Genomic DNA, 26,529 nt, shown 5'->3' on the forward strand with positions numbered 1-26,529 from the left:
TCAAGACAGGCCCTGGGGCTGCCATGTTGGATGTCCAAGTGGAACCATTTTCATTTAGGAATAACTATTTATTGTAAGTCTTCTGGTGAAAACCCTATGTTAAGATGACTTTTTGTTCAGAAAAAGAAGCAATAACAAGATTTTCAAGATGGCCTTTTATGGTGGCCATACTAGTCAACAGATTGGCACCATGTTCTTTAAGACCAATTATACACCAGGAGCAGTAAATAATTTTCAAGATGGCTGCTATGGTGGCCATTTTGGATGTCTGAGCAGCACCATTTTCATTTAGAATGAACCTGACCTTGGAATAAATGTGTATTTAAATTTCATGGCAATCCTCCAAGTAGTTTAGAGGTGGCGATAACACTGTTGTGCTAACAGAGAGAAAGATGAAGGAAAATAGGCCATCCCATAACCTCTCCTGGTTGTCCAATGGAGCTACAAAAACACAAAGACACAATTTGAACATCACATTTTTTATTTTTTGCAGGGCAGTCTCCAGTGAAGGATTCAAACAAGAAGAAATACAATTTGAAAAGAAAACTACATGTAGCTGCATTAAACACTCAATGATTGCGATGGATGTTTGCACTGAAATGACTCGGAGACTTAGAAATGGTTAACATAAGCAATTTACAATTTAATTTTTTATACAAAATGGTTAAAAATACTAAAAAATTAAAATAAGGAAAGCAGGCATACATATAGTTTCAAGTTTGTATGATGACAGCAAAGAAATTGTTTCTTTTCATTTAACTCCACAACCAGTTTCAGATTAAGCATGTTACGTAACCTTTATGGCATTTCAAGCAACTTTAAACTATCACAATGAAGTATCGATGAATACAATGATATGACTGACTTTAATGCTGCCTCCTGCATGAAATACTTGTACACAGATCATATCTGCTTGTCTGTGAAGTGTATACCGTTCCAAAACCACATGGTTTGTACAGACCCAGATTTGTTTTCAAAGACATTTCAAAAGAATCTTCTAAAACATTTCAAACAATTTCAGAAATATTTCTTTTAACAAAAATTTAACTTGGTACATTTGTTACCTGGTTTATCACTATGTAAACAGGTTTACAATAGATGAGAAAATGTATCTAATCAGTGTGCCAATACAGCAGTGGGATGATACTCCATCTAGTAACAACCTGTGTCATGTAACATTTGATTTACATAACATTATCCTATTTAATGTTTATTTTTTTAATTACTTTTGGAAACTATGTAAATCAAAATAATTCTGTATTTAAAAGAGAGTTTCTTTTAGTTTTAATGTTTTGTATCCTTTCAAATAACTGGGGACAAATTCAGTTTTTTGAGTTTTTCACCAAACCCAATGACTTTTCAGAGATAAAATCATTTTCCCCCAAAATTCAAGAGGGTTTAAAAGCAATCCCTCAAATTCAAGGACAATGCCAAGTTGGACAAACCATGTACAACATGATGTACCATCACAGATCAGACCTGGAAATCGTACAGCTTCAGAGCCTGAGTTTGAACTTGAGATTTTGTGCCAGCCAATCAGAAATGACCTTTTGTAATGCTACTCTCCTAATTGATGCAATTCAACCATAAGTAAATATAGGCACTTGATGAATTATACCCTAATGATCTTTTCTTTTGGCAATGAACAGAGATTATCAAAATCTTAGAACCCATTATTTTGTCATTAGATTATATCATTGGTGAATGATGTTCATTATTGTACCAAATTACATGCTTTAAAATTCAAAAGGAAGCAATCTAAGAACTTCTGGGGGTGGGGGTGGGGTGAGTGGGAGAGAAAATAGTAATGCTACAATTTTGCTATTATACATAGAAAATAAAATAACATTTTGGGTACATGATATTAATCTAAATTAACATATGACAATCTAGTCTTGTTTATGCTTTGGATTATGTTACTTTGATATGACTACCCCCACTCCTCCTGCCCCAGTGATGAACTGGTTAACCTCAGTTAGATAAATCCAATATTGTTATTGGTACGTTATTTTTTTCTATTAATGAGGTGAGAATGTAATTTAAATGATACAAAGTATTTCTATATTTAAACCTCATGGTATCAACGGTTTACAAACATTGGTACCTGTCACAAATTTCATAGTCTAAAATGAAAGTAATAAGACAAGCATTCTACAGTACAACATGAATTCATTTCTGTATGTGGGTATCAATTTTCAGGGTTTGAAAAAAACAAATTCTCACCTGAAAGATATTTCTGGATTAGGGAGGGGTTCTTACTATCTTCATAGATGGTTGGCTGTTGGCGGGATCTTTTAAACTGTGGTTTCATTAACCACAAAATCAATGAAATTTGGATGTAGCAAATTTAAATTCACTAGAATTTTCCAAGTAGTTGCCAAATTTGGCCCTGAAAATACCAATATACCCTGTATAGTGCATACTTTTCTGGTTCCTATTCAACTTTAGTCATCACTAATTACATGTACTACTATTTTATTTTCATGATTTCCAATGTTCTCTGAACTTTGTACATTCAAAGGAATAATGTTCAATTTATTTCTAAATTTTGCATTTCTGCATGTTCACAGAACAAAATACAGTCCTTTAATTATACAACTCTTTCTGTAAGTTGCACTAGTGAACATTGATGACATCACGGTAAAATCATAATAAAAAACCCCAATCTGCAATTGTCAAATAGTTATTTGTTGAAATGAATCATCATCTCAGGATTCTAATCATCTTTGGTGATTTAGCCAATTTCCAGGGCCAATACACAAATCACACTGTAAAGCAGCACATAAAAACTTACACTAACTACAAAGCTCTAGCAAAATACAAAATGCATGTACACCATTAATGATACAGTTTGCTCATCATGGTATATTATAAACCATACCTTATACAAATCATATATTTCAAATATATACATATATGTACACAACCTGTACAATAGCCTCAAAAGAGGAATTTTACTGCCTCCATAAGAGGTACAAGATGTGTTCACCTGACTGGTGATATGACTCTTTTTCACCTCTACAACCAAGACCATTTGATCAAGAAGCAGAGAAGACCATTCAATAAAAAAGCTGAGAAAATTATTTGATCCGGAAGAAAAGAGATATATTTACTGAACGGTTACAACATCGTGCATAGTATAAAAAAATCAACCCCCCCAAAACAAATTTAATTAAGTTTATTTTGAAGATAAAGTATATTCAAACCATTGTTCACCTTTATCTCCACCAAATTAACCAACCTATCTGTAATTTTTGGTCCATGTTTTATTACTTATTTTTTCTGACTTACAAATAACAATATTTACAAAAAGAAAACAAAAAATTATCTGGCATCTAAAATAAACCATGGTATAAAAAAATTAAATAAAATTTTCATGGATTAATGTCATTTGAAAGACCAGTGAATGAAACATGCCAATACAGTAACGTCATGTCTGGATAATGATACTTACCATATATACTCAATTTAAAGTCCAATAAAACTGTGAACTGCACATACGTAGCTCTGCCATTGCAGAATGAACTGGCCAATTTGCATCCATGAAGTTGTTAAGACTAATCAGTAGAACAAACAACACAGACCCTGATATGCATTAGTATTATGCAAAGGTAGATCTGTGTCTATGCTCTTTGCAGTTGGGCTTGACTTACAAGCGAGTACATATTTTTAAAAATTGCTTATAGCCATCTGCTTCTGTATTTTGACACACTCTTAAAGATAGCGAAATGAAGCAAGATGAAAGTACTTGTTCGGATTTATGTACATTGACTTCATTGATTAAAGTAAGGCAAAATAGAAAGAGCTCAAATAGAACAAAGCAGATAAATTAATTATCACACAAATCATTGCATTAGCATCTGACCATTCATCAGAAGAGCACATTTCATGTTTGTACATGTTTTATTTATACATACACTTCCACATACTTGGTTATCTGTGATGGTGCATGGGAACTACTTCAAAACTCAATCCTGTGAGACTATGTTTGATCAAATGGTCCAGGTTTAAGGTTACTTCTTACATCATTGATACATCAAGTTCTTGGCAAGCTGCTGGGACCCATTAATATAGTCTGACAGCAGTAATCCAAATTACATCATACAAGCCTTGCAAAAAAATGGGACTGCCATATCTTGAGCTGTTTCATGCAAAAACGTCACTATGGATTGACAAATATACATCTGTCAGCAGAACAAATATGTATCATCACACTCAGCAAGACTACTTCTTCAAACTAAATGATTACCAAAAGAATATACAGAAATCATATTAGTCTACAGTTGTCTTCAATTTAATGAATATCATCTTGCTTTACTAAATTAAACCCACATGTCTTCTAAAATATTCATCAATCCATGTTAAATATTTTGCATCATGCTAGGTTTCTTGTAAACTGCCAAAAGACTTGCATCATTAACATACTACAAACAACATCTGATGCGATTTTGTTTCTTAAAATAGAAAATGCTGACCCACTGTTTCAGTGTAATCATGAAATGTCACAGAACAGAATATCTAAATGAGTGATATCAAGTTAAAACTGGACCTAATTAAAATATGAACTACAGGGCTTGAAATTACTGTTCCTCACCCAAAAACCAAAAAACAAAACAAGATCTTACTTGTTGGTCTATTCAATAGGCAGGGAGGAACAATAACTACAGGTGACCAAATGAAGATCAATTCCTTTTTAAAAAATGTACATAGATAAAATAGTTCGCTGAAATTTCAAAGAAAACATTACCTTTTTGATGCACCAATTGTTATGAAAATGTACTAAGCAAATGGAAAAAAGTATATGGGAGACTCATTCATTGATGGTTGCACAAAGTTTTTGCATAATGGCTTGGATTTTATCAGGATCAATAAATTAAACAGCCTAATTTCAAGCCCTGAAACTATAATAAAAAAAGATCCCATATAAATACATATCCCAACATCCAAACTTAATAGAAAACAAAATTCAGATATCGACAAGTTTACCTTTTTTTCTGGTTCTAAACATAATTGGCTTACAAACTCTTAAATAACAGTACTTGGGATAGATAGGCCTTCATGACATTTTAAAATAATCAATGACAAGTTTGATGAAAAGAGTTTAACAGTTTGTAAAACCTGGGTGGGCAAGTGGTCTAAGGTGCTTGCCTTTACAGATCACTGAAATCTCACCTCTATCCGCATGGGTTCGATTCTCAGGCTCAGCCAATGTGGGTATATGAGAAAGCTTGCCAGTAGCTTCCCATGGATTGGTGGTTTTTCCCAGGGTTTTCTCAGGTTCTTCCTCTACCAGATATACTGGTGACCATTGTGTGCTGAAAATAGTACTAAACCCATAACAACAACATTTTGCAAGAGCTCCATAAGGAACTGCCAATCTCACCTAGTTCAATGCTATTTTTTGGCTCCAATAATATAAGCACAAATGTCATTAATATCATCAGTTTCTGGATGGCTGTTCATAACTTCACGAACCTTCTGTTCAGGAAAAAGATTGCACAGTTTATAATACAAGTCACACCGAGGATCGCTGATTGGAACTGGTGCATCTACGGCAAAACTTGGGTGTGGAGATGACCTTGATACAGGGTTGGACATTGTTCTAGTGTTGCTCCACAATGAACCAGATGTGTTCTGAAGCATATTTCCAAAATTCGCAGCACTGTCACCAGAGGTCAATAAGGTCTGTGAAGAGGATGAACTTGCACAACAAAATGGTTGACCTGAATGCAGTCCAGTATGCATCATTCCACTCGGTCCATGATAACTGAAACCATAATCAATACCTTGCTGGTACTGGGCAGAATACTGAGGGTTAGGGGGAGGTGGATGGTGATAAGATGGCTGAGGAAAAGTAGAAGGTGAATAACTGCTATAGCCAACAGGCTGAGAAGGTCTGCCACTGATCTGAAATGTTACATTTCCAGCTGAGTCATGGATTGGTAAACTCTGGCGCGGTGCAAGCTGACTTAACGGTGGATGTCCATCGTCATTGTGTTTGTGAAGCTGTGGGTCTGATGTGCTATTCTGTCGAATCATTTGGCTGAAAGGTCTATGCTGTGTAGGGGGCTGCTGTTGTGGCTGGTGAAGTGTAGCACAGGTCACTGGGGCACTCTGCATGCGAGCAAGAGCAGCTTTTGACTGAAATGAGGCCTCACTAAAAGTCTGATGAGGATACTGTAACTCACGCATATTCTGACTGCCAAATGTATTTAATCGTGCTGAATCTGTTGAACTCCTAGGGTAGCAAGAAATTCTTTCTTGATGCTGTTGACCTCTCATAAAATCTGCCTGTAGGCTGCTTGAACTATAGTTATCACAATTGGTCAAGGAAACAGTTCCTACATTGCTACCGAGGAATCTTGGATCACAAGAATTTTGACCCTGAAGTTGCTTGTGTAACCTTGGATCTTCTTGCCCTTGTAGTGAATATTGTCGACACAATTTCTGCTTAACAATAGCCCGAGGTTTATTTTGACCCTTTTGAGGTGATGCTGTGGGGCTTGTACCTGGTGTGCTACCATATACATGCTGTCCTCTTGGAGAATGATCTTCACTTTCACCACACTGTTTCCATATTTGAGACTCAGTGGCTTCGTCAGAAAGTTTCTTTGCTAACAAAAGATGCCCACTCAAGAACTTCTCCTTAATATCATACTGTGGAACAGGTGCAGGAAGATTGATACTGGCTGATAAGCAGCGAGTCTTCTCATTAGGATTACCAAATGACCACTGTGACATAGAGGGGTCTTGCTTTTCTCGCTGATTCTCTTTTTTAAGAGGAATCTCAAGCTTTCTCCGCTGCTCATCAAGTCTTTGGTTGAACTCAATGTATCGTTCATCCTTTTCTTTTGTGTCTGACTTTAATACTTGATCTTCTTCACCAGACCTGTAGGATGGATCCTCTAAACTCTGTGATTCTTGTCTTGGACTTTTGCTGGATGAGACTGATGCATCAGCAAGGCTTTGGTCAGGATTCACTGATCGAGTCCGTCCCAGGGGTGTCTTTGTTCTGGTAATTTTCTTCTTTTCTCCTGTGAAAGAAAACATGTATTTGTCATAATACTCAAATAAAAAGGAACTACTTTCTTACTACTTGATGCACCTTGACAAATTTGTGCAGGAATATTAGGTCCTATACAATTTTACACGATGTATATATTTTATGGATGTATGATGAGGCTTAATACTCAAAATGACATAAAAAACAAACACAAGAGGCCAAAGATGGTACTTACCTGTTTGATATCTACCTCTAATTAAAATATCAGGGAAGTTGGCAAAGAAATATTGATTGGTATGATGCTTTCTAACACTGAAAGCTTCTTCTATTGTTAATTAATGACATCCATATTGAATGGTAAATTGGCATCGTTGGACCTTAATGCTTTGTATCATATTTTGTCAACATCTCCAAACCAACTGTTGTGGAAAAGTTGTTGAGAGGTTTTTAAAGGTTCTTCTACTTTAGGGACTGGTTGTCATAGTTAATAACCAATCAGTATAATATGAAAAAATGTGAAAGACTAACGTTGCCGGGGTGCTTTCTGACAAATTTAGTCAAATTCTATTAACAAGTCATTTAACGTTTTTTTTATATAGAAACAATAGTCATAGGTAAAAGCATATGCATGATCATCAAAATACCAAAAGACCCTTACGCTATGAGCTGAATTTGGTAAAATTCTGTTTATTGTTTTTTTGTGTGATGGAAAATGTAAAACACTTAGCAGTGACCTTGGTCACAGCACCTTCAATGTTGTATGTGGCACATCTTCAATGTTGTATGTGGCACACCTTCAAGTCATAATGTACAAGTATAAAGTTTCATCCCTTAATCCCAAATGACTTGAAAGTTAAGGAATGAAATTAAAAGTGATAGAAAATGTAAAATATTGAGTCATGACACTGACCTTGAAGACAATGTGGTATATGATACACCTTCTAGTGATAATGTACAAGCATACCAAGCTACAACCCTAAATCTATGGTAACGCCTGAATGCCAGACAGGGTGTCAGACCATAAGCTTTCTTGGCCATGGCCAGATAAGCTAAAAACTGCCTAAACTTCTTTGGCAATGCCACTGACAACCCTTTAAAAGCTTAGTGGATCTGAGTTTTCTACACAAAATTACAGTAACTTTTACTACCATTCCATCATTTAATCAATTGGTAATTCACTAAGTCACTCAAATCTAACCGTACAAAAACTTTTCTTTCATACTCTCTTAAAATAACACAAGAATAAACAAAAGTGAAAGTGAAAATAAAGGAAAATTACAATACTTGGCTATTCTCCAAAGCCATACCTTCGGATGCTGTTGCCTTGACCCTTTCCCGTTCCTGAAGATTCTGTCTTGCCTGCTCTGCTAGTTTTTCTGTAACAGTCTTCTGTGGCTGGTTTCTGCGTTCAGGATGGTAGTATTTACACTTGTTGCCATATGTACATTTCTTACTGCCATAAGGACAAAGCGGTGGAAGGGGCTCCGGAAGAGTGGGTTCCTTCTGTAGGAAATTATCCAGGCTGGGTCCATTTCGCCCTAAAGGATCATCTGGTGGCATAAACCTGGAAAAGGATCCAAAGCATTAATTGATAGGATCAGCCAATGGTACCATTTTTTTCTCTCCTTTAAATATTTTGTCATGCTGACAGGAATCTTATCTCAATATTTATTTTGACTGGTCAAGGAAAAGGAATATGATTAGACCATAATGATAGACAATATGCCTCATTTTAATTTCTGTAAAATGTTAGAACTAAACATAACTAACCTCATGTAAAGCTAAACGTGATTTCAATTAATCAAAATGACTTGAATGATAGTTAATCTTTCTTCTTCTTGATTCTAAAGCTAAAATGGATTTTTTAAAATACATTTTACTGAAAACATATTCAGTAAAACAAGAAATAACTTTGAAATATATGGCTGTGGTAAATACAAATATTAAATATTGTACAGGTGTGTATGGGCATTTTATAAACAAAAGACAATGCTGGTAAGATACTAAGATCGGCCAACATTCTTAGCTTCATAATGAACTTTTAATAGTAGTTATCAATGCAATAAATAAATACCATTTTTCTAGTTCATATGTTACTAAATGGACAACAAAAGATATGATCACTGCTCTTTATATGTGATAAGCATAAACGTTTGAGGCAGGACAAGGGAGATAATATAACCTTAAAACTGACCTGTCATTTACAAAGGAATACATCAATAGCCTCTCTTCCACAACTTTTTTAAATTCTGAGTTTTCATTAGCTAGGTCTCTGTAGTTGTCATTGGACACAATAATGCCATTAGTTTCAACAGCCAGCTTGAGGACATATCTGTCATCATAGCACACAACCCTTCTGCCCCCTATTCGGCGGGCTGGAGTAAACACCAAAACTTTTTCTCTTTCCAACTGATTTAGCATTTCTTGATCTGAAAAGATAGAAGTTACTAAGTCAACACAGTGTATGGGAAATTTAACATCATACGAAGATGAAAAGACAGATAAATATTAACAATACATAAGAACATTATCTTGAACTTAAGTTTTACATATTATCAAAAGGTAATACATCATCATATTCATTATTCAAAGGAAACTTTAAAGTTTAAGCTTAATTTCAAACTTTACAAATTATAAAATTTAAACCAAGGTAGCTGGATGCAACTATACTGCAATTCCAAACTTCAGAAAAAGGTTGATCCCCCAAAAAGTTAAAATTTGGTTATTAACTATTTTCTTCTTATAAAAAAGAAGAAAATTAGTAACTGAGACTGAAGGAGCCAATTATGTCCAAACTAGTAACTGATACTGAAGGAGCCAATTATGTCCAAGGCAACAAAACCAGGATCTAATAAATGGGGAGCTAACATAATGCTTTGTCTGGGTTACCATATGCTTAAGACATAAAAGCCAGTAGGCTACTATATGATATTAATGTTATGTATCATTTCAAAGCATACCTATAATAAAAATATGTGAAATAATAATTGATATAACACAAAAGTTAACTGGTCTAATTGATGATTTTGCAACTGATTGGACCCTACAAAACTAACAAATTATGCAAATATTAAAAACATTAGTAAAAGTTCAATCTAAGCTTTTAACCTTACTGTGTACATCAAAATAATTCACAGATCAATTTCCACAGGGTCTATGCTTTATCTGAATAAGTAAATATGGGAATCATTGCATGGTTTTTTTTGTTGGATTTAACACTATTTTTAACAAAAAGATTATCGAGATAAGTATCATTCCCAAGGACTCACCAAGACATATGACCCAGTACGAGTTTCACATACATTTACCATTGCATGCTGGCACTTCTAGATTAATACAGACCCTATCATTAAAAGTTATCAACAACATTTACCTTTAATGCGAGCATCAGACCTAGACGTTTCTTTCCTCCACTGTGGGACAAATACAGTGATATCCTTGTGTCCTCTACTTCGGAACCAGTCTACAGCAAGCTGAATTCCTTTGCATGAGAAAATCTCTTTGTTGCCATGGCTATAAAAAAGAAATAAGTGCATATAAACCAAGCAAAATTAACTGATTTGTAAGACAGGACTCTGTGCCATAATGGAAGGGATTGTTGTGGAGTTGAGGGAAGGAGGGCTCTAGAATAATGATGCTTAGCCACTCCATCCTCCACCTGACCACCAATCCTATCGTTTATTGACAAAATCCCAGTGGAAGAAAGAACAGTGCAAAAATCCTTGCCTTGCCTGACAAAATAAATGTTTTCTTTAAAGCATGAGAACAAAATTTAAAACTGAACACCAAACCTGATATGCCAAAGCAAAATATGTGCATAGTAAAACTGTACATCAAACCCAATATTACACAGCAAAGTAATGTGCACAGTAAAACTGTACATCAAACCCGATATTACACAGCAAAGCATGTGCATAGTAAAACTACATCAAACATGATATTACACAACAAAGCATGTGCATAGTAAAACTGTACATCAAACCTGATATTACACAGCAAAGCATGTGCATAGTAGAACTGTACATCAAACATGATATTACACAGCCAAGCATGTGCATAGTAAAACTGTACATCAAACCCAATATTACACAGCAAAACTTCTTTTGTAGCAAAACGGTGCAACAAGCCTGATATGGCATAGCAAAAAGCTTTGGCTGGAAGTTGCTACTGGTGTGCTATGGTGATAGAGAAGTACATTTGGTCAACCTTCTACATAAAAACTCTAGTGATTATTCTTCCCCCCCCACTACACCATGTTGCCAGTTGTGCTCAGATGCAGTTTATTTCTAAAGATCAACCATCTCTGCATGAGATCAATCAAGCACTGATTTAAATTAGATCAAGATTTTCTTTCTTCATGGAAACTCATTTTTACACATATTCTTTTCTGTGATTCTGTATTGTAGAAGGATCGTGTCACCAGTATACCTTACAAAATCCCGAAGAAGTGTAGTAATATAAATCAGATTCAATGACTAATAACAATACATGTTTAAAATGATCTAAAAAAATCTAATAAACATGTTTGCTTGTAATGGAGTGAAAACTAATTAACTAAATAGAATATATACCAAATGAAAACATTGATCCATTGTAAACGTTTTTTTAAAACCATAATCAAATGCCAAAACGTCATCACATTCATTAATCATTATTTCTCCCATAGTATAATAAATCAGCCTCCAAACCTTTACTGATGATGATGATGGACAGTTTGGGTCCCAAACCACCCATCTTTATCAGTACAGGTTTGGGGGTTGATTTATTTGACTATAGTTCTCAGTGCTGGTTAATTTGTAACAGGAATATTGTCTGTATGTATGCTGTATTCGATAATATACAAGGATGACCACTGTATATAGGCATTTGGAGAAACAATTATAAAATTTATAACAGAAATCTGAACCATAATGCCATATATAATACTGTTATTGAGTGATGTTTGTGGGTTGAGTACACATTATAATGTATTTCCACCGCCAAAGTTTGGATACGATGATCAAGGTTTGAGTAGCTCAGAAAGAGAATGTACATGTATCTAACCATTCTTGTGAAGACCAAATATGACCACCCTCCATTATTCAGTGCAGACAGAGAGCTATTGCAACAAAACAAAAAAAAATGACTCACAGATGGATGCACAGACACACACACAGACAATAGCTGATAAATGCTTCTGATATATGGCAAATTTTATCTTGAGTCATTGCTTTAATTTTTGAACATAAAGTTGCAACAATTAAGGTAAAAACATGTGTTTCCTATTGCACTGGTTTAAAATTAGGGTAGGTAGCTTTTCGGGGCAGTTTGTTTAAATAAACATTATGTGCATTATAATGATTAGTCTATATAATGTACTATGCACTTCAAAGTACTGGGCAAAACCAGCTCAATTAGATGTACACATCAATTTCTGCAGAAAAAAAATTTCCATGGGGGAAAACAGTGCTAGGGTTGGCAATGAGAAACAGGGATGATTGGCTGATGGGAAACACACATTTTTGTTTTGGACTAAGTGAAAGTATATAAAGTTATTAGAGACCCACCTCATGGCAACATTACTTCCATCTATTACAATTGTCCGAAGATTGCTTGCGGGATCAACTTTCACCCTGTCTGAAAGTGTGAAGTTTGTATCTTCCTCTCCTATATCACTGACTGGATCTGAGTTGTAAGAAAGAAAATCAGATGCACCATTTATATCATTTAAACCTTTTGGGGTTGATGCGACTTTGATCAGTTCTGATAGCAACTCATTCTGATTATCTCCACATGGACCCAGATTCTCTAGCGCCTGGATAAGCTGATTCTCTGTATATCCCAATTTTAAGGCAAACTCCACTTTACTTTCATAATCAGGAACTTTCTGAGGTATAAATGCCCTCCCAATGTCTTCTTCAACCAAAGAAGTAACTGATTCTGAACTCCTGCTTAATGCTGGACTTGATATTCTTAACTGATCAACAGATAACTCCATGTCTTCAGTGCCATTTGCCTGATAATACAGCTCTTGTGGCGACACAGATCGAAGTTCTGGCGTAAGGCAGCCAGGTGAAATACTGACATCATAGCTGTTAATATCTTTGGTGGTGCCCAATCCCTGCTGTGTTCTGACTGGCTGAAAGAAGTCCGTCTGGAGACTTGAATCATCAGCTAGGCTGAATGATCTTGTAACACTGTTAAGTTTTGATTTATCCCCAATGACTAGGTAAGGTTCAGGAATAAACCCACAATCTGAATGAAGGATTTTCATGCCACCACTATCCAACTGGCTTTTACTGGTCAAATCTAGCTCTCGCACCATATTTTCAATGGAAGTTTTGGCATGTACTATGTTCTGGATGCTTCCAACTATTTCCGCTACTTTTGAGGAATGATCAAAATTTATTTTAACATCTGATGACTTCTCAATATTACTTTTCTCCTGCAAAAGTAGGCTGACCTCCTGATCGCAGCACTTCTTGTAATATGCTTGTTTTGTATTTTCCTCACTTGTTTGTGATAGAATAAATTCCTGGAAGAGAAAAAATTTGTGGTCATCATGATTGTTCGAAGTATTACACGTAATTGGAGAATATGTTCCACCTTCTAATATGATACCGCTGCATTCTTCAGAATTGGCGTTGTTCTTTTTAAATAATGAGGCTATGATTGCTCACCAGGAAAACAAATGCCTTTTAAATAGCTGGTCAAGAAATCTCAGTCAGTAATGTTTTTTGTTGAAATTTCTTCCAATGCTGTTTGATTTTATAGGTTATGAAAACAATTTTTTTAAAGCTTTTTCTCTTTTGTTAAATTTAAGTTATTTAAAGTTTTTTTCTTCTATTTTTAGTTATGTGGTCACATTTGATGTTGCATCTGCATCATATAACCAACATATATGATATAACCTCTTTACGTTATACATTTCTTATTTAGTTGCTGTGGTTTACAATTATCGTTCTGCCAACATAGTTTTACATCTGTACCACTCAGAAGTGATGGCTGTTTGTGGTTTTTAATCAGTTTTAAAAATTGTATGATGAATTTGCCTTGACTGATCCAATCTGCCTTCCTCCTTTATTTATGGACTGCTCCGGTGGCCTATTGGTTAGAGCGTCTGCCTCAGCTGCAGGAGGCTGAGGGTTCGATCCCTGACTGAGTCATACCAAAGACTTATAAAAATGGTACTAACAGCTGCCTCGCTTGGCTTTCAGCATTAAGAGGTTAGTGTTAGGACTGGTCGGTCTGGTGTCAGTATAATGTGACTGTGTGGTTCATCATGCTACATGTCTGCAGCATGATGCCCCAGTGCTAGACATCACTATAAACTTCCACACTGCAGACATTGCAGCAATATGACTGAAAAATTGTTAAAGCTACGTTAAAAATCCAAATCACATCACATCCTTTATGTATCAAATGCTGAGGAAACCCAAAATGATTAACAACTCATATACTGTATGTACTCACTTATAGATCAAGTCAATCTGCAAACAAAGATCTTGATCTTAGCATAATACACCTGGAAATCAGGGTCTATGTTGTTTGTTCTACTGATTACTTCTGATAAACAATACAGACCCAAATCAGCCAGCACATTATCTTAGTCTGTGCTGTCTGCAGTTGGACGTGACTTATAAATGATTAAATATGATATTATTTTTCCCCCTGAAATAGTGTAATCTCTTATTTCATTTTCACTATTCTATTTAAACTGGTCAGTATTTTGTTTTCTTTTCACACAGGTAAGTATAATCACATATACAATGTATTAAGTACTAAAAAGAAACACATTTTATTAGAAATAATATCAACTTTAATTTGTTAACATTATATTCTAACTGTAAATCTGCCTTGTGTAACAGGTTAAAAAAAAAATCCTTTCTGACCTATACAACTTCATGATTTGTATTTGGTAAAGCAATTAATCCAGGAAGCTTGACTAGCATCCATCACATTTACATACCTTCTGTCGAAATGCATGTGACAGGCAATGTCTTGATTAACAGTACATGAAAATATACTAAAACAGGTCTGTTTACAATTCACTGTATATGAATGAACTGTATACAGTGAGAATCAAACAAAACTATTACCTTATTCAGATGAACAGCTGTTTTTATACCTCTAAGCTTACCAAATTACATTTTAAAAACAAGTTCTAATTTTGGTCTGCTTAATAATGTACCCCTTAGTAATCAGCTGTACAAGTCAATAATCACATGATTGTTATCTTCCTGCTACACAGCCAATGCAAATTCTGCCTTTCATCAAGTGGGGATACAAATGCCATAGATATGTTAATGATACTGACACACACACTTACTACCCAATGGATAAACTGTTTACACTAATGATAAAAACTGAGTAATGGTACTAGTACAACACACAAGTCATACTGTGCTTGTCGCTGACTCATGACTATTAGGTAGGTATCTTCTCAACAACCAGGGCATGCTCTAACAACCAACCACAATAATTACTTGTCATTGTAGAGGTTATGTTAGGTGTAGGAAAGGAAATCTTGGCTGATATATATGTTTTGGAATGTGGGGGTGGGTGGTTTGGCGAGTGGGATGTACATGAGAAAGAGCAGTCAATTTATTAAATCATTATATATCAAAACTTATTTATCACATAAAACCTATCATCTGATTTGTGAACTCATCACAAATGGAAAATGAAACAATTCTGAACTTGTTTCCTGTGATATAAGAAAACAAACAAGCAGTGTGAGTATACATTATCTGACTGATGAGAGAGAGAGTAACTTTAAATGTAAAATGAGTTCTTGAAAAGTAAATCTTTATTATGGATAATATTGTTCAAAATATCAAATAAAAAATATGGAAAAAAAAAACAAGAAATAAGACGTAGTTTTAAAAAAAATATATAGCGGTCATCACCTTTAAGATCTTAAGGTTTGATACTTTCTATAGGAAAACACATTAACAGAATGTTCTTAAAGACCTGACAAAAAAAAGGAGTAAATTTCTTTTGCATACATTTTGTTGAATCTCAGTTTAGTGCTGGGAAAGTATCACCAGTATGAAGCTTGTGGCAATGGAACCATCATTTTTTTATAACTACAAATTTTTGTAACCACCAATGAAAAAAAAAAAACAAAAGAAAAATCCTGGAACAGTGTGGGTGTAGACATCCTGACATACAGCAAATCCCAATTTTAGAAGTCATTAACCCTGGTGAATTTAGATATGCCATTGCACTAGAACATATTGTCCTACTTGAATTAGAACCCCACCCATGTCAGCTGTTTATGTAAGTTGTAGAACAGCAAAGTTTTCATGCCAGTCTAGATTACAAGGAAAGGTCCTATTGTTTCACACAGTCATAAAGACTCCAGTAAAGAAAAAAAATTATGCATGCATATAAACACCAGATTTATAATACCATATATACTCAGCAAAAGGTGACTTAAACTGCAAACAACATAGACTCTGATCTACTGTTGTACAGTACATGGGCAATGTCTGTCCTATTGATGACTCCTAGCCAACTGCACAAACCTAGGTCTGTTGGTGCATTCTGTGGCAGCAGAAATGGGTCTGTGCAATTTGCAGCTGGACTTACTTTAAAGTGAGTAGATATGGTACCACGTCTGGAAAGGGGTTGGAAATTTCCTGTTGTTGATGTTATGGGTTTAATGCCATTTTCAGCACATGATAGGCTATACAAGACAGCCAGTATATTTGGTGGAGGAAAACAGGAAATCCCTGGGAAGAACCATTTTACCTACAGGAAGCTTTCTCACAAATTCAAGCTAGCCGAGCCCAAGACTCAAACTCTGTACAGGCAAATGCCTTAGACCACCCAGGGCCCCAGAAATTTCCTGTATTAACTTTTATAATAACAGTCACTAATATAAAATTAGAACAATAAAAGAAAAAAAAACATAGGTATACATCACCTTTTTTAAAATTAAAAAAAACTTATTTTACCTAATGATTGATGGGAAAATGAATGAAAAGTATCACATGATGGCACTGTATGCAGTGAATCTGTCAATACTTGACAAGCTGGGGATCATGAAAAATGTATGTTTTCATTAATAGAATTTATGTGAATATCAATTGTTACAAGCCACAGGTAAAATTCCACGTTGGTCTCTTTCAATCCATACCTGCCTGCAATTTGACTTCCTTATTTCTCATGAATAAGTAATCTTTGTGATCTTGAGTAAAAAATGTTCAGAAGGATTGCCAAAAAAGACCTTTCATACAAGACAAATTAATCTGCTTTATTTCAAGTAATCTACGTCAGTTTCTTTCATTGGATCAATGATGACATACCTGCTTATATGTATTTATAATAAGTGAGGAATTATTACAGTCACCCTTCGGTGACAAAAAAGCAATGGATTTGTGCTGCAAGTGGAGGGCAATTTGTTGATAGAAATCCGAATCAATCTGTATATTTTTCTGCAATTTAAAAAAAATTTAATCTCATTCTTTTCTACCAACTATTCCAAATACTTTGCTCCTGCCTGTTCATTATCCCTTTGAAAGCTAAGGTTGACTGTACAACAGAAAATGCAGGTACAGAACTTGAAAATAATGTTGATTGGTGGCATATAAATCACCATCTGAGGGAACCTGGTCTGACATGCATATAAACAGGTCCAAGTTTCTGACCTTGTGTTAGGAATATCAAATTCAATACAAAAATCATAGTTTTGAGCTTTAATAAAGGAATAAAATAGTTATTTTTAAACAATGCAGTTTCCATTTGTTACCGATACAAATAAAATGTCCTGTCATCTTAAATGGTTTTTGTTTTCAGTGTCATAGGATTCTAGAAATCAACTCAAGTCAAACCAAAATGTTTGCGGTAATAAAAACTGAAACACATACGATACTGATGTCTCAAGTCTGGCCATTCAGAATCACTTTCCAACTTCTACCAATCTGTCTATATCAGTGACCTCATTCAGGCGTGATCCATTGAACAAGTAGGTCAAATTACTTGCGCTCTCTGAAGAAAACAACCATTTTGCTATCCCATATTTGTGTTGAAGTCTCTAATATCTGGGCCCACTGACATATCAGTAGCTGGTGACAGAAAATTTCTTGCCTCAGGCTTGTTTACAGATTGCAATTAGCAGTTGAAAATCCCCTTACATTTCACTGCTAGATGGTGAAATGCTGAACAAATACTCTGAAAGACTCCCTAAACAAGTCTACTTAAAGAAGAAGACTACACTGCATGGAGTTGGCTGACTCAGTAGTCTTACATGCAGTTTCTCATATACCCAGCTTATGACCAGGTTTGTGTCTTCCTCTTCCTGTTTACCACTTTATCCCAAACAGATAACCTAAATCACTTTATCACAAATATTTTTCCATTTGCACCAAAGACTGTAACCCATATTGCACTGTCAACTAATCCATCAATTTTTGTAATTTAATACCTTTATTGAATTGTGAGTCTACCACAACCTCAGGTGGCTGAGTGTCCACAGGTACTTCCCTTTATATATCATACTTATATCTCATCTCTTTTGTGTGTGTGTTTTTTAGTCCCAGCTCAGCCAATGGGGGTATGTGAGAAAGCGTGCCAGTAGCTTCCTGTGTGTTGGTGGTTCTTCTCATGTTCTTTCTTCACTAAATAATCTGGCCACCATTTACAGCCTATCATGTAATTAAAACTGGCATTAAACCACAAAACCAAACAAAAACATGAAAAGATTCACATTACTGTATGTACTATTTATCATATGACAAATCCATGAACATTTGTTGTTGTTGTTGTAGTGTTTATCTCCATTTTTCAGCACAAGATAGGCTATACATGGCGGCCAGTATAATTGGTGGAGGAAGAACCATTGACCCATGAGAAGCTACTGGCAGGCTTTCTCACATATCCATGTTAGCCGAGTCAGAGACTCGAACCCACGCAGATAGGTGAGATGGCACTGATCCATAATGGTGAGCGCTTCAGACAACTCTGACACTCGGGGGCCCCCAAGAACATTTTAGTTTCATAACCAAAACAACCAAAGTACTTTTAAATCAATGAAAGTTGCATCTGACTTGCTTTATACTCAAGGAACAGACTACTTTTCATTGATACATGTACAAGTTGTCCAACCCCAGAAATTCATTGAGTAAAGAAATATACTATACAAACAGCTGAAAGCTCATTCAAATGACCAGAACTCAAGTGCCACAGGCAACACTATTATCTAAAACTGGTCAATATTTGTACTGGTGTGCTGTAAACAAGTATTTCTGCAATAAATGAAATGTTTTATGAATAGTTCAGTTCATATACCAAGTCATCACTATAATAATACATGTACATTCTTATGGACCCATTTATATGACTAAATCAGCCCATGTCTAAAAATGTTTTTACAAGCTGATGCTAATAACAGCTCTTCATGGGTTGCTTTGAAAGACAATACAGGATACGAAAATGCAGAATTATTTTAACTGTCAAAATCTAAGTTTTTTATTAATCTTTATAAATTTCTTGATGTTCAGTGCATCTATGATGTAGGCAAGTATATTTCATGGAAACCATTATCTGAATGCCTCCAAAAATAAATACAGTACATATCAATTTTTTGGAAGCAGTCAACCTAACTGTGTAGCCCAGTATTAACAGTATCAAATGTCATGTGCTGTGACATCACAATAGAAGCCAAATGTTTTGAAGAAAAAATAAAACTTGTAGAAACGTGTTATTTGTTATGACAGAATTGACAATTTTTCTTGACCAGTTTAGCACCTGATAATCAATGTAAAATTCCATAGTGATCGAAAAATTTCATCTGGAATTTCTGTTTACCTGTTATGGTTAATCAAACCCATTAGATCTGCATAATCATAAAAGATTACCTAACAAGCTATTAAATAACATGTTTATAAAATACATTTATTGATCAGCGAAAGTTAAGTGTTGCAAAGCTATAATCGATCCAAGTTAAGGATCACAAAAACAGATTTTTAAAAATGGGCCAACCATAATGAGTTTTTAATTAAATTTGTATGGACAGAGTCTGTAATGTGATGTCCGGAATGTGCCAGGTATATTATGTGCCAATATCTCCTGTAACCCAGTGACACCAGTTCTGGAGAAATGATTTTCAGTGTTACTGCATCTGCTGGCCAGATGAGAGTTCATACAAGTTTTTCACTGTCCAGTCTTTTTTATATAAAAAAAAGGAACTTTATAAGTTTGGATTCATTTGATGGTTTATTAAGAATGATACCAATTACATGATCACCTCGAGACTGAGGACAAACACTCATCAAAATATAGTTTGAGCTTCCTCATACTCTTTCAACCCCATGTTTGGTATTTTTATATTTGTGCTGGACAAATGTCAGAATATCTAAAAATGAGGTGGGAAGGTAAACCAAAATTAGTTACAATGTCACAGCCTTGACGTGGTCCATGAAGTAAGGATACTAATATTAGTACTAAGCAGTGTATCCCCTTGAGGTTCATAAATGAAAGCAAAAAATTCCCCTTGGTGTCAAAACTCGGGCCAGACTGTGTCAAAACTTGGGCCAGACTGTGTCAAACCTCGGGTCAGACTGAGACTGCGTAAAAATGCAGACTTTGGTATCAAAACTGGGGGCTCAATTAAAAAATTTGGAGGTCCCTGAAGCACAAATGAGGGTAAAGGGAAACACTGACTAAAGAAACTCGAACTAGACTAGTCCAATAATTTAGGTCGTCTCCCATATTAATGTTTAGCACGACCTCAATATTAAGGGAAACGTGATACATAGCAGGACTATTTTCAGAACTATACAAAACAGTGATGCTACCAACTGTAATGTAACATTCAAGTCCGTAAACAAATTAAATGCAATGGTTAAAAATATCAAATGCTGCAGTATTAATTTCTATACATGAAAATATTACCCCATCTACTTACTTTTGCCTGTCTGACACTTTCCAATGTACTCTCTGATGACACAACACATAAAGTTCTGTTGCGAGGGGCGAGACTGAATTGACTGTCATCATTCCCGCTTATGCCTGACAGGTTTATTTTGATTCCAAATAATTCCTCAATATAGCTCTTATTTTGGTGAACAAACTGTGCTTTCCATTTTTCGAGTTGAAATACATCTTCAGCCATCATGTAACTTACACGTTACATTTTGGCTTCTTACAATCTGTCATTATACACAACACTACATACTTCCTGCATGTACAGGTGGCGCTGCCCAAGCAATATAGTCAGTTTGAGAATACCCCTCAAATAAATAAACATATAGTTTATTTCTACAAAGTATTCAACTGTACGAAATTTAATTGCTGTTACATGAGGATGGAACTAAGGTGAATAACTGCCATCTAAAGGTATGTATAATCAAATTGTAAAAAAAATAACACCCATTGTTGAAATAAACAGTTTTGAATGCATACATAACCTGAATGACCGTTACTATAATAATAAACACGGTGTGTTTTTGTTCTTTTTAATGTACTTTATCACCGCCCCGTCCCAATATTCCATTTTTGTTTTAATGTCTATTAATTCACATGAACTTCATGAAGCATCTTACAAATGTAATAACGAACAGGCCATTTTGTTGCGGCAGAAAAATATCTAAAGGGTGCATTTCACTATACCGAGAGCCATGACGATACTTTGTTTTGTTTGGTGTTTAATGTCCCCCATCATTAGAAAGAATATAAAGTTCTTCAGAGACACACCGCAGAGGCCACTTTGTATGGGTATGATTCGAACGCAATTTATTCTGATTGCACGCTAACCATTGTGCCATCCATAATGATCTTTCTGTCATTATTATTATTATTGTTATTTTAAAAGAATTGCATAATTTCTTTTATGAATCATTTGCTAGCTACTTTAGTGTGTAAAGAATAACATACATAAAAGACACTATATGTAATGTTTTTAGTATTGATTGATGACTATAAGAGAATAGTTATTTTAATAGTGATATAGAAAAGAACAACGAATGTACTGAATGTATGAAATAAAGATTCTCTCAATTCATTCATCAGTTATCTACTTTGTTAATTTCATTCATGAAATTGTTACACATACATTTTAATTATATAAATGACGATATATTAATATAAAGCCAAATATACATTAAATTTGTTCTTTAAATATGTGACTGTATCAAAATCTTTGAAAGGCAGTCTGTTGAACGGTACGCTGACCCACAACTACTCGCTCAACAGTTTTGCTAAATATTAAAAAAAAAAATAACTTTTGTAAACATAAAGTAAAGAAACTGAAGTTTTATTTTGGGCTAGGCTTTCATTATAACTCGAATTCAGCACAGTAATAAGTTGCAAAATTCACAGTGAACATTCATTCTGTTTATTATTAGCACGTCTGAATTTATCTTTATACAAACTATTTTAACCAAAAAATGGAAAATACTTGATGAAACCTTTTTAGAAGACGATAATTATCACCATCAGCCAGTGTGTAAGAATTTCTCGTGTACTTGTAAGCGCGCGCGCGCGCACACACACACACACACACACACACACACACACATATATATATATATATATATATATATATATATATATATATATATATATATATATATATATATATATATATATATATATATATATATATATATAAGTACTTCGTCAAGTGTAAGTGTATCCCCTGAGCAAGAAATGTGAATCACTATAGAAAAAGTCAAATATAAGAAACCTCTCCAGCTTAAAAACACGCAAAAAGCCGTAAACAAAACAACAATAGCAATACCCATACCAGAAAAATCAATAAAGAAAAACAAATAGAAACCAAACTGTGTTATGAGACTGTACATATTCCTGGCAATAGTGAGAGTAAGTAATATGTACAAATGCTACCAGTTACCACATACATTTAGTCAAGACAAACTTCGCGCTTTTGCACTAACATAAAGTCCAAAATAATTATATTAATCAGTAAACATTATGATCACTAGATAATTAATTTTTGACCTTTTTATATCATAAAAAGCAATGTTTATTTTGGAATTCTGTTAGTTCTACCATTCTATCCCATTTTAATTTTGGCATACCAAACTCACGTGGAGTGTATACATAAAATAGTACATCCCTGAGAGAAGGGCGTGTATTACCATCAATAAAAGTCTGGTTTAACTTGAAATTAAGTCAGAATGAACACATTTTGAATTAAAACCACGGTCTTCTTTATCGTACACTACAAAATTTCCAAGATAGACGTGGCGTGATGTTAGCATGTATATTAAATAAAGAACACGTACTATTAAATAAATTGCAAATGTACATACGTAAAGAACCAAAAGACACAACACCATCCCTTCCCCAAATATAAAAATAATGGAATATTCAAAGTAACATCATAAATGTGGTCGAAAAAAAAAAATCTGATACACATGACTTTTCAAGTGAAAGGATGAACAAAACCTTGTTTCTTTAGCAAAATTAAATATTTAGCGTCATCCTTTCGCAAGTATGATGCATTAAAACTATTTTTATATTCATATTTATACTCCAATCTACGTGCAAAATACGTTCTCGTTACACTTTCTGTATGAGTGTCAGACGCTGTAATGTAACGCATTGTAATAATAAAATATTTGTGTGTATGCCTTGTAATCGGTTTCTTATAAAAGTGGATGTATTTGTTGAAAGTGATTACGTATTTATTATCTCTGATTAAAATATACAAGATGAAGCGTGCAGACTGTCGAATAATTTGTTTTGAACAAATTCAACTCATGTAATAAAAAAGAAATATTTGTAAGTTTGTCTAATTCTCGATTGCTAATTTTGTGATGCATTATATTCTGAAACGAAGAATCCCTAAAAGACATTGAAATTCGATGATTGATTAGTCAATATTTCCGTTCGCTTGAAAATTCGACAGATGAAGATGATGATTATGATGCTGCTGCTGGTTTATGATAATAATGATGATGATGTTGATGATGATGATGATGATATGAGAGAGAGAGCGAGTTTCTTACCTGATGTAGACTACATTCTATCCCGAACTGGGCGGACCCAATACTATACAGTAAGCAGGTAAAACAAAATATAGGCGAATCGTGACAAACGTGTTTCTCCTAGACCAAACCGTACAATGCTGATCAGTCGGACGTAACGACCAGTGCACGACTAGGACAGATAAATAAAACAGGAACAACGTCAATTCCTATCGTCATTCTCTCCTGTAGTTTATTGACTGCTGGTTATAACTGGGAATCGTGACATTGCTGGTACAGAAAGTCGTACCGATCGCCTTGAGCCTTAAAGACTTGTGATAAAGGACAGAGAATCGATTTCGTCGTCTATTTACGCACTCTACTTCCATTAGCGACAATCATGCTTGTTAGAGGCCATCTAAAATTAGGCAACTCGTGTCACGATCTTTTGAAGTGCGTGCATGCTCATGACTGACTTATTACTGTAAACGGTTGGGTGTAGTTTTCAACACTTTGAAAGGTCGTTGACTTTTAGCATACCTACACACGTTGACAGGTCCTTACACACGCGCGCGCGCGTATGTATGTATGTGTGTGTGTGTGTGTGTGCGTGCGTGCGTGTGTGTGTATATGTATGTATGTATTTGTGCGTGTGCGTGTGTGCGCGCGAGTGCGTGTGTTAACCAACGACATGGATACGTAAGAGGTTGGAAAGTAACATCAAACGTAAGAATAAATAATAAAATCACTTATTTTTGATTAGCATTCATCAAAATAAAGCGTTCAATTTGTTGCTCTATGGGTATTATTTCAGCAGCGTTTTAAACGATTAAACTGGACCAGAGAAACTCCTATTCTTTTATGAATATTCTTTTCCAAACCCAAAGCCACCTCATCTCCTATCATAATTTTTTCTCCAAATTCTAGGCCACCATCAGCCTATGCCTCTCTTTTGTTTTTCAAACGCCAATACTTACAATAAACGATAAAAAGAAAATAAATTTGTTCACAAACACCCAAAGCAACCAACACTACCATCCGCTAATGTTGTTTACAAAGACAAAAAGAATCAACACTCAAAATCTGTGGAAAACACAATACCAATAACCCTTAAATATTCTCAAAGAAAACCCCACCACAATCTGTTATACAAAAAGAAATATTGGTATGTAAAAACCAATGAAATCTCAGTACAAGGATAATTATTACACCCATAGTAAAAGCTCAGGCATTATATTCTCCTGTAGTTCGAAGTTGATGGAATCAAACATTTCAACTAACTAATATTGACAATCACTCAGATATCCAGGCACTGAAAACCGGACTTGGATAACCACACTGAAATAATTAGATTTTGATAACCACACTGATATAACTAGACTTAGATAACTACAATTATATAATCAGACATATATAACCAGGCGTAGATAACTGAACTTGGATAACCATACTGAGATAATTAGACTTGATAACCATACTGAGATAATTAGACTTTGATAATCATACTGGTATAATTGGACTTAGATAACCACAATTATATTAGCAGACTTTGATAATTACACTGAGGTAATTAGACTTAGACAACCAGGCTTAGATAATCAGACATATAGCCGGAGTTAAATATTTATTTTTATAATTATAACCTACTCTGTAGACAATTAAAGATAACAATGAAACTGTTGATGAACACAGGTGCAACAAAGAGACTTTTGAGGAGTCAGATGTCCTCTCCATCTGTCAGTGGTTTAAGCCAGAAATAGTAATTAAAAGATAAACCTCCTCCCCTCCAAACATACACAATCTTACTTAGATAACAAGACTTAGATATCCATCACTCATACTCTGATATTTAACACTAAGACTCAGATACTCGATAAACAGATACCTATCAATCAGACACAACTACTCGATACTCATGTACAGCTATTCATTAGACTCAGCTATTCATCATGCATACTCATATATGTATCATTCAGACAAAGGTATTCGTCCATCAGACTAAGTTATTCATGCACAGATAAATAACAGTTATATAATGGGGAGCTTCTACGGAGCACATAAGGACAGGACCATCCCACTTATCAGCATGGGTTTCTAGAGCACGTTTATTTTTTTAATTTTTATTTTTTTCCATTTACAGATACAATAACCGACTACGAATACCTAGTAGCATGTGCTGCTGTGCTTGTTGGATCCTATCGACAGGCTTGGCAAGGGTTGTATAAACAAACACTTCAAAGTACATACACGAAAACTTCGCCGGGTGACGACACCTATCATTACACGTACTGCGGTAATGATGTAAGGGAACGCGGAGAACTTTTCAGCGCATTAAGCTTGGATGCTGCTTGAAGAATATTTGCAGATAGATTGCTGCTTGAAGAATAATTGCAGATAGATGCTGTTGATATTTAAAGAGTTTTGAAGGTTTATCCGTTAAGATATAATAATTCATCATGGCACATGCATAATAAATACGTGCAGTGTGCGACGAGTTCAAAACATTCACGGTGGGTTGATCCCACCCCAAGAGCCACACTTCATTTCAGCAGCACCGGGAGCAAATCGAGCGCATGATTGGCTTAGGCGGGGCGATTGCACAGGGCAGGA

At 34.9% G+C, this 26,529-nt stretch overlaps 1 protein-coding gene across 3 annotated transcripts; it reads right to left on the minus strand.

Moving 5' to 3' along the window:
- Positions 1–463: 463 nt before the first annotated feature.
- Positions 464–24,302, minus strand: LOC149786570 (uncharacterized). 3 transcript variants are annotated; one of them, XM_089977083.1, is made up of 6 exons: positions 23,962–24,302; positions 12,550–13,517; positions 10,377–10,516; positions 9,198–9,432; positions 8,311–8,567; positions 464–7,034 (listed from the first exon to the last, which is right to left on the minus strand). In XM_089977083.1, the coding sequence occupies exons 2-6, from the start codon at positions 13,305–13,307 to the stop codon at positions 5,395–5,397; spliced, it is 3,030 nt and encodes a 1,009-aa protein (XP_089833209.1). In that variant the 5' UTR covers positions 13,308–13,517; positions 23,962–24,302; the 3' UTR covers positions 464–5,394. The 3 variants fall into 3 exon arrangements, with proteins under 3 accessions (XP_089833209.1, XP_089833208.1, XP_089833210.1); XM_089977082.1 differs by lacking the exon at positions 23,962–24,302 and adding an exon at positions 20,895–21,188; XM_089977084.1 differs by lacking the exon at positions 23,962–24,302 and adding an exon at positions 15,082–15,532.
- Positions 24,303–26,529: the final 2,227 nt, after the last annotated feature.

The sequence above is a fragment of the Sinohyriopsis cumingii genome, chromosome 12, assembly GCF_028554795.1.
Source record: "Sinohyriopsis cumingii isolate HCF-2022 chromosome 12, ASM2855479v2, whole genome shotgun sequence".
NCBI classification, from domain to species: domain Eukaryota; kingdom Metazoa; phylum Mollusca; class Bivalvia; order Unionida; family Unionidae; genus Sinohyriopsis; species Sinohyriopsis cumingii.